We start from the raw sequence: 10,625 nt of genomic DNA on the forward strand, positions 1-10,625 counted from the left end.
GTGATATGATTCGTTGTATTTTTTATACAACATATCGCGCAAACAATCTTTTTTTCACTATTTTAGATAAAAATTTCTTCAAGAAAACGATCAGGTTTTAATCCGAAACGTGTTATTGTATCAATTTTTGCGTTTTTTGTATAGAAAGTAGAGAAAACATATTTTGAAGGTTCTTCAAGAAACTAATCGGGTACAAGTTTTTTCAACACTTTCACAAAGATAATAAACAAAAAAGCGTCCTTTTTTCGTAATGAGCGTAGAACAATTCAAAAATTTGACCTCATGAAAATAAATTTGGCACTCAAAATTGACCAGAAAATGTCATTTTAATGAATTTAATCAGAAACTTTCCTTATGCAAAGTAGAAAAATTTTTAACGAACTTTATTATAGTTGTGTCCAATCGATGTTTACAATAGTGCGGCCATTGAATCGTAGCGCATACGCTTGCTAAATATAAGATTTTTTTTGAAAGGCAAAAAAGATCTCGATCAAAAGGTTTTCACATGAATTTTTTGTAGAGCAAACGCTTGCTTAACATCGAAAGGCGAGGCGGCCCTTAGCTTCTCGTGTAGCTTGGAGGAATGTTCGGCATAATAAAAAGTGCATATTGCGCGATTAATCACTAGGAAAACATAGACCAAGGATGATCAATATTAACAGATGTGAAATAATAGCTATTTCCAAAAAAGTAAGAAAGGTAGAAATGGAATTAGGTAAAAAGTCAAAATTGGAACCGCCGGTTAGCTCACAGACACGTTCAATTTATCTATAAATGACCTCAAGGAATATAATTTTATCATTCATACATGGGCTACCTCTGTACAACATTTACTTTTTTGACATTTTGAAATTTTATAAGAAATGATTAATAACAGCAATGATACATTAATCTAAATTTTCTTCACCAGTCCATTCAAATAGGTATCAAAAATAATCTCTGGTTAAGAATAATTAATAAAATCTAGTATCGCAAAAACTCCAAAATTGTTTATAATTCATTTTTTCAGTTTCAGCTGGAATTCTTTTTCGTAATTCTTCAGTTGAGTAGCCATTCTTAGTATCCGTAATTGCATTGGTATTTTTCTTAGGTTCCTTTTATATAAGATCACCGTACGTCTCATGCCTGGGAAATAACGTGCTAGCGATCAATTTGATTTTTTGATTGTTGATCGCTATCGGTATTTGCAATAAATGAAGAAGAGTCCTTCCACCTTAGTTGCAGAAGAGTATAGACAAACTGAGAGGTCCTCAGTTCTTCTTTTTAGTTTTTTTTGTGAGCAAATTTTTTGGTTTTGTGTTTTTATGACCACATGCCTTGTTGCCAAAAATAAAACCTCGCGATATTTTTTTCGAGAGCGTGCGAGTTTTTGTCTAATCGCTTGTCCTTTTCGTATATACTCCATTTTTTGTCCCATTGTAACTAAAAGCAGTTTCACGGACGTGATGAGGAGGAAGAAGATCTGATGTTACATAGTCTTCTTCTAAATTATATTTTCAAGCATAGGTCAAATTCGTATTATTCGGTTCAGTACATAAGAATATTGACAAAAATCTGGTTCGCTCTCATAGTTTGCAATGAAGTGCAAAATCTGTGATTTCTTTCTTTACAAATTCGGCGGTGCGGTAAGCAATAATATTTGATGCTTAATTTATATTGAACAAAATCGTAAATACTTGTGTGTCAAATGCGACATTTGATGTTAATTCTCAGGGGAAGTTGGGGTATGAGGTTCGATGTATTGACATATATAGTTGTCTAATGACACCAGAGTTTTTATCGAACTATTAGAGTGGGACTGTAACACATATTTGGGCAAAAATCAATTTTTAAGGGTTCTTTTTGTAATTATGTAAGTTTTTTCGAATATGAGGTTTTCAGCCAAAAATTGAATAATGTGTTGGCAATTTTCTATTTGGCATTTCTAGTGTTACTATATAAGAGTGTGGATGGAATGTATATGAGATTGGAAGGTGCGAATGTCGCTTTGACTGGTACTTGCGGGACGATTCCAGTATTGTTTAAATGTTTGTCAATAATGCTATTTTTAGATATCGTGCTGAATTTCATGCTGGCATTTGCAGCAAAAATGAATGAAAAGCACTAATCTCTCATTAGCAATCAACAAAAGTGGTTATTGATTTCATTACACAACTTTTCTTTTTTGATGGTGAGTATTATATAGTGCGGCTAAGCATTTTTTCAGTTAAGAGTTTAATTGCGGGGCCGTAATTTTATTTTTTTAGAAAGATGTGGTTTGCTGCTCTAACAATGCGTTCAATTTATCGATGAAGTATTTTTCTACAATAATAGACTCGACTTGTCCGTCATGAAGGAAACTTTTATAATATTGGTTTGACCACAGAATTCCAACAAGTTCTAAATCATTTATATTATCTCTTTCTTAAATTATTTTTCAAGCCATCATGCAAGCCACAATATGTTGAAATTTTTAGCTTTTTTGCCAAAATGCTCAGCAACGATCTGCTTTAATGCAAGCGAATTGTAAAATTTTTTAACTAGAAAGCCTACAACCCAAATACCGCGGCTTGAGTTCTAATTAAAAACAACTAAACACATCAGTAGAACAAAAAAACCTAAAGCCTCAAGATACAGAAAAAATGTTTCAAAAATTGCTGACACAAATTTGCTTAAAATTCATTTTTATAATCAAAACATCAAAAGAGCCATAACATCGTTGATATAACTTAATGAAACTTTCAAAACAATGAACATTAGTTAAAACCAAACCAAAACGGTTTGAAAAAGCCGCTCAAAAACTCACTCACCTAGTAAAATTTTTATCCGGCTGAATTTTTCGCTCTTTCAAAAACTGCAAAAAAATCTTTTTTTAAAAAAAGCCACTCTTCAAATTAAACCACTGCCATTTGTAAGTTCTTCAATTCCTGTTTCAAATTAATTCCAAAATTTCTTTTACAAACCGGCGGACATTTCCGAAAGGGACTCCAAGTCGTTTCCAACAAAACAACCTTCCAAATTTTTATTTTAAAAAGACAAAGCATCAGAACAAAGGAAGACACAAGCTTAAACAAATTCACACATGATCACATAATAAATTTGTGAGGAACAAAGATGCTCAAAATTTATGGGGCAATTCATAGTAGGCTCTCAATCATCTGAGAAAACTCAATTGAGCAATTGAGAAAAGAATCAATTCCAGTAAAAATCTAAGATGTCTGACATTCGGCTTCAACTCAGATATAAATAAATGCTGTTAAGCATAACAATTAGACAAATCTTCTAAATTAAAGTATAATTCGCAAAATGGATGAACAAATTTCAAATCAGCGTAAACTTCGCGCTATATAACTAAAAGATTCAGATCATTATCAAAACAAGCTGAATATAATTTCCTTAATCTACTGTGATCAAGAGGAAATAGAACACACCCACTTCTTTGGCTTATCTTTTGGAGACCGATATGAACATACTCACCACTCTCTTTTCTTTCTATTGTCCAAATTTGTTCAATTATGTAAATCAAAGATTTAAGAAGTGCTGTTTTGAGTTCTACATCCTGTTTCACAACAAATTGATCGATTAAAAAAGCCGTAAGTATTCATGAAACGACTCGAAGACCTTTCATTAACTTTTATCAATGACAGAATTCATAAAATCACAAAAATACAAATCTTACGGCTAGCAACAGAAAAAAAAGTAGCGATTAATAAAGTGAACTATATTAAGAAAATACTTTGTAAACTACTTTGTAATATAGTAGAAGCACACATAAAAAAGAATATTTCCAACAGAAAGCCAGACAATAGGACAATAGAATTTATCCCAAAACGTTGGTTGAACCAGAATAAGCTATCAAACTTCTCTAATTTTGATGACAAAGAAAGCACAAAGAAGTTGAGAAAAATTTCAATTTCATTTTCCCTATAGGTTTTTTTTGACAAATTTCGATGAAACTGCGTCGTACAAATGAATGGTCACGCGATCCAAAATAGCAAACTCTTCAGAGTATTAGGATTCAATTTAGCTGCCAAAAAATGTAATACATCACTGAGATGGGCGAAAAATTGATCAAAAACCGTGAAAATTCCCAGAGTAAAAGAAAACTTCAAATTACCGATATTTTTCCTTTAATTACCAAAACTTCAATTTTATGCAATATTGACTCTAGCATAACCAAAAGAATTAACAAAAATCAGAATTGAAGTGATCGTGACGTCAAATAGTCGTGATAAAAACCTTCACGATATAAAAAATCAAACAGCAGGGCAATAATAACCCCAGCTATTGCTTTGCCGCGCAATTAATAACAGCTTGCATAATACTATTGTGAATAAATTCCCTCACTTAGCAATTTTTTTGACACTTTGCTAGCTGTTTCGAAAGGTATCAACAAAATATCCACTGTTTTCTCCGCTCCCCGATCAAGTATTAAAACAGAAAACCACAACGCCGTTTCGAGCGTAAAAATAGATCATTATACCTCTTCTTCGAGTCGTAATAGAAACAGAAAACCATAATGCCTCTTCGAGTCGTAAACAGACACTTCTCCAATTGGTGAACAGACAAAAGAGTCCCAAACTGCAAAATATTCCCAGACAAAATAGTCCCAAGAAAACAGACAAAACAGTCCCAGACAAAATAGTCCCAAATAAAATGTTCAAACAATTGTAAAAAGAATCTATAAACAATTAAAACTAACCTTTGAGTTAAGCTTCTGAATGCATTGTTTTTAATTGATATGAATTATGATTAAACCAAAAACTCGTGTCAAAACACATTAATTGGCAACAACTATGTCGTAATCAGCTTAATATTTGTTCAAATAAATACAATCATATGAACAACGTAAGGGGATTCTTTGTTAATTAATGTGCATATGTTTGACTACATATTTAGTTCGGAATATTTTGTCTGGGACTGTTTTGTCTGTTTTCTTGGGACTATTTTGTCCGGGACTGTTTTGTCTGCGAATATTTTGCAATTTGGTACTGTTTTGTCTGGGACTGTTTTGTCCGGACACGCTCCAATTCTCTTCGAGTAGTAAAAACCTAAGATCACCAAAACTCGTCTTCGAGTTGTTAAAAAGCGCCCAAATAAAAGGCATTTCTGATGACGGCGGTTATTAACAAAACAATTTGAAGAATAATTAATTAAACACTATTTACAAGTCCAACAAAGCGCACAGGCCGACTTGCGCATTCAACATTTACACGGTCTAATAACAATTCATTACACCATAACAAAAACTATGCAAAGATCTGTCCTCTAAGTTCTCACAATCTTGATTGCTCCGTCATCTGGCAATCACAAACTGGAGAGTACTATAATTCACTAGCCTCGTAGGTGGCTTCAAGGCCTGCCCCCCTTACTGGTGGGCGGGTTTCGGATTTGTTTCCTTTCCTTCCCCTGATTAAAAATTTCCCTCGTAAGCCTACCTGAACAAAATAATACGCACTTTAATTAATAACGGCTGATAGCGATAGTTCTAGTCGCCGAAAAAAATGAATGTACATTACATGTGTCCAAAAATATTAATTTACGTATGCACATAAATTTTAAATTTACGCTAATTTATTGATACGTCAGGGGATGCTGTTAATGGACATTTATTGGAACAATGAATTATTGGATAACTCAGTTAATTGACTTTTTGTTATGTTCATCAGTAACTTAATTCGGTTAAACTATTGCTTTCTGACACTCGTTATTGATTGTTTCACTCGGCCTAATTCCAATCTGATATTAAAACTGGATAGGTCAATAACAGATGTCTAATATACATTCATGTTACAGAAAACGACCTATTAGAGTAGGAAATATGAAGGAGTTGCTACACAATTTTTGTGGCTCAAAGGCGGCAGTCAAATACTGATTAACACAGCCATACCACAGCCATATTCGATCCCCAGGAGAAGGGAGGGGAGGGGAGGGGAGGAAACGGTTCCTGGGTATGTTATTGTGGCAGTTTAAGTTAGCAATCTAGGAAGTTGGATGCCATGAGGAGTTCCAGGGCTATTTCTGTTGAGATGGGGAACTCTGGGATCTCTGTGGAACTGTTCGTGTATCTAGTTTTGTAAGCGAAGTACTGGCACACTTTGCTTAGCACATGAGACCTGAAACACAATCAATTCATCTACCAAAACTGTAGTGTCGGGACAAAATACACAATGCCAATTTACCCATTGATTGATAACATCTAATCAGATTATTGGACGAAAAGATAAAAGGGAATTAATTGGGTATAATGGATTGGGCATATTGGCACATTGGGTATTTCGGCATTTGGTATATTGTCATAACCCAACCTGTAGCTAGAAAGTTCATTTCCAATACATTGAGCTATAAGGTGTTCAGTTGACTAAAAATCGTTGATCGGGTCTGGATGTTGACCCTGAAAATTGATTCGATGTAACCTTTCAAATTCATCAGATCTATAATCCTAATTACTGCCTGTAGTCAACCTGAATGCCTTGGGTAACCAAGAAGATAATTTTTTCCTCGGACAATCTTCAAAAAATAGTCGGTCCGTGCTCAAATTTATTTTAAAAGGATTATATAACAGGTCAGCTTCATCACAACAGTCTAAGTTTGAGGTAAACACGCTTTAAGAGAAAGTAACAGCAAAAGTGAATAATGAAAAAATTAGCAGTAAATTTCGATAATAACTTGAATCTAAAATCGGGGAGATTGCGCACCAAATATTAAATCAAGATGGTGAAGTGAAAATCAGAAATATGTGAGTTGGAACTGAAAAACCAGTTTCGGAAAAACAGAAAATCAATCTAACTTGACAACAATACCTATTTTCATTAGAAGTCATCGTTATATTGAGAGTAATGATGGAAAATCGAAGACGGACTAATGGAAAATAAGTTCAATCAGCAAGCCGATAGCAAACTGATGACGATAAAAAGCATTTTTAGCCATTACTTAATAGAACACTCATATTGAACATATATACAATTTATCACCAAAAGCCAAAAAATAGCAGAAAAAACGACGTTTATACCTGACATACACAAGCTCATTACCTTTTTATCTATACCTAACATACACAAGCTCATTGCGACTCCCAAAAAATGTCCCAAAAACATCCAAGCAAATAATATAGAGAAAATAACAAAGGAGAATTTCGTCAAAGGCAGAGTGCAGGAGTTTCCCCAAAAATCCAATTTTTCTCAATGATATTGAAACGAAGACCCGGACGAACATTAAGAAAGACCGAATAAAGAAGCCTGATGCATAAGCCACGACACCACAATTGATATTAAACATAAGCCAGTACCGTCAGACTACATGGGAGCTGTTGATATTGATTGCAGATAGCTTAGGGCTGAGGAGGCCTCGTTTGAGAGCAATTAAAAATATGAAACCAATTTTCGTGCATTTTTTTTACTTTTAGTGGTAAATAGCTGCTAAAAAGCCGTTGTGGTGAATACCTGCGAATTGAGTTCAGTTGGCTTAAAAGTAATGGCATCAATTTAGATTACACAAAGGCTAAAGACCACCTAGGTATGTTTTATTTAATACTTTGTGACATGATATCACTCTAACAATTTTCAGCCTATTGGAATATCCCTCATGAACTTTTCAGTAATATAAGGCTATTAATAAGATTGCAAACTCGCCTATAGGCTAATCCAATGACAGAATCATCTTTGCTAAACGCAGACTGAAAACAGGCCGCATTTCCATTTCCATATGATGAATCGAAAATAAAGTAAAGCAAAACGTACTTTCAAGCATTTAAGCAGTTAACAGCTGTAATCAGTAAGCAAAATCTTCTCTGGACAAATTAAGTATCATAAGTACTCAAAACTGAGCATTAACTATTAAAAAATGTGGCCAAAAAAGTGCGACACCTTTATACAAAAGAATGGGCAACAAAGACAAACATCAAACACAAAGCCCTAGAAAAATTCCAAGAAATCGAAACATTTATCAAGAAAATACTTGGATTCATCTCAGGCAAGCTAAGATACATCAGCGCAGTTATTTCATGTTAACTAAACTTTAACCTAACTGACTAAATTTGGCGGAATTGGCCTTAGAAGACTGACGAAGGCATTGCTTTGGTAGTTGCTAGCTCAAGCTTAGGGAAGCCGCGGCCTCAATGGATGAGCCGATGAAGGGATGCGTGGGCCAAAAATAGGGAATTCAGAGTGGTATCAAATGATACTCATGTTTCACCCCTATTTATTTAACCCCTGTCGCTCCACACCAATTTATTCACCCCTCTATCATTTCACTCCGATTTTAATCTTTTATATAATTGGGACCATTAAATTAGTACAAACATCCGGCAGATTGCAGATAAGCTGCGAAAGAATGGATTTGTGAGTCGTATAATAGAGATAGAAACCTATACAGCTATAATTTGAAAAAGTTATCGACGCCGCTCAAAAAACTATGTAAAAACATTCAGCGATAAATTAATAAAGCTTGTTAAAATTCAATGCGCAGAAGCCTTTTCATTGATGATCTTTATTACAGTTCCTTCGACATTTAACTAATTCAAATTAAACTTAAGTTTTAAAGAGCAAAGTCCTTTTACTGAGTTAGGTAAGTCACGTTTGATCAAAATCTTATCACGTAACAGACTGAAAAACGTTTACTAGAGTGAGTAAGAAATGACGTCATGCGCGCAAATGAAGTTAATGAAAGGAAGAAGTAATTCAGAAAAATTGACTTTTTCAGCTTGGCTGTGTGAACAACTGTAAAACGAAAAAGAGCGTCAGACGACGAAACAAAAAAGCCAAGAGCACCGCAATATGGCTCCTCTCAGCTTACAGCTTCGCGGCGATAATAAACATAACCGACTCAATGTCGGAAGAATTGCTCTCGAACGACTAGGGGGAGCTCTAATCAATTTCAGCCTGCTTCAGTCGGGGGCGGGAAGCCTAAATGGGACTAACAAAATCAATAATCACAAATAACCACATTAGAGGTTAACATATACCATTATTAAGATTTAAAGTGAAAAATGGCACCAGTTTCGGCGCACTTTTCATTTGACTTTTAGTAATAAATTGCCGCCAATTGAGTTCAGCTGCTTGAAATTGTGATTGAGAGAGAATTTTAGATCACACGAAACGCAAAAAGTCAAGGGCGTAAAAGTCACTCGAAAAATCAAAACAGTCAAGCAAAAATTTTGCATAAAAAAGACACACACGTTTACAATAATTGCTTCTCTACGAGAGCAATTAATAATTTGGCCATGCCTCAGCGGCCCGTGGGATTAGATATGAAACTCAAAACCGAACATGGGATTAAATCATCCGCTTACTAATGGAAAATATGCCTTCAATGTCAACTACTAATTGGCGGGGGGGGGGGGGGGGGGATGATGGGGGGGGGGGGGGTCGAAACGATATTGAGGCTAAATAAATCGGGGGTGAAAACTAGAACCGCTCGGAACAATAACAAATTGTCTTAAATTTAAGATATGAATTGCAAAAAATGCTTGATTTCTGATTTTGAAAGTTTCTTACGGAATCTCTCTGAAGTTGACCTCATTAGCCTCATTCTCCGCATACTGTCCAGGTCCACTCAACATAGCCTTTATGGTACCAGATGTGAGAGCGTGTTCTCTCCTCACCACAAATGCATGTCCATCTGAAGATATGAGTCGCACATACTGAGAATTGGGTCCCTCCACTCCCCCGTACTGGGCAGAATCATCAGCTGCAGCCGCATTGGCAGTACTGTCTTCAGTCATTTTATCTGAAAGATTAATTTCTATTTGTAAATCTCTCAGCATGATTCATTGAATAATCGTCAAACTTGTAAATTTCTGCTTCATCGAATAATCGTCAAACTTGTAAATTTTTGCTTCATCGCATAATCTTCAAATTTCATCGAATAATCGTCAAACGGATTCAATTTATCTCACCTAATGAGCGTGGAGACATTAACTACCACAACCGGCTAAGAAACTGTTATTTTAACAAGGAGGCTCGGTAATGTGCGTACGCACATAATGTTACGACCCCGCTCATCCACATTCTTGACTTAATTGGCTACCAAACGATGAAGAGATAGAAACCTTTCAAAAACAATCATATCGTTCAATAAACAACCAATGGAATACAATACTGCCATGCTAGAGGGTCGATAAAAGTTATTGATAATAGGACTGCTTAGAAAGGACAAAAATAAAAATCAAACAACATTACTTTTGACCAAAACTCTATGTCTATAATAAAAAAAAGATCATAACAAAATCAAACTCGCATCACATAATAATTAAACAAAACAATTTAACCTATGCTTCATTAGAAAAGATATGGGACCTGTCCTCAATGCGACTGGTTCACAGGTCGACAAAAAAGAGCAAAGAAGTTTTAAGCTCAAAAATACGTTTCTATTTTTGAAAACATTTAATTTTTCGGTCATTAATGTTATTAGATATTAACTGAAATAACTAAAATGTTCTTTATATCTCCATAGGAAGCAATTGAGACAAGTCAGTATCCAATGTGCAACTGCACAAAATTTCAAAGCCAATGGGACCTAATAATATTGTTATAAATTGAAAGGAAAACAAAAATCCTTTAAAATGTACAAATAAATAAAATCTCAAATATTTTATAAAATCTCGTAGTAACAGTAGTAACAAAGCCAACAAACAAATTTTTGAAATT

At 34.6% G+C, this 10,625-nt stretch overlaps 1 protein-coding gene across 1 annotated transcript; it reads right to left on the bottom strand.

Moving 5' to 3' along the window:
• Window positions 1–5,953: 5,953 nt before the first annotated feature.
• On the bottom strand, window positions 5,954–9,700 carry LOC142334495 (elongin-C-like). The gene is made up of 2 exons (XM_075386370.1): window positions 9,474–9,700; window positions 5,954–6,095 (listed from the first exon to the last, which is right to left on the bottom strand). The coding sequence occupies exons 1-2, from the start codon at window positions 9,698–9,700 to the stop codon at window positions 5,954–5,956; spliced, it is 369 nt and encodes a 122-aa protein (XP_075242485.1).
• Window positions 9,701–10,625: the final 925 nt, after the last annotated feature.

This window comes from Convolutriloba macropyga, chromosome 1 (assembly GCF_964194025.1).
Source record: "Convolutriloba macropyga chromosome 1, txConMacr16.3, whole genome shotgun sequence".
Taxonomy (NCBI): domain Eukaryota; kingdom Metazoa; phylum Xenacoelomorpha; order Acoela; family Convolutidae; genus Convolutriloba; species Convolutriloba macropyga.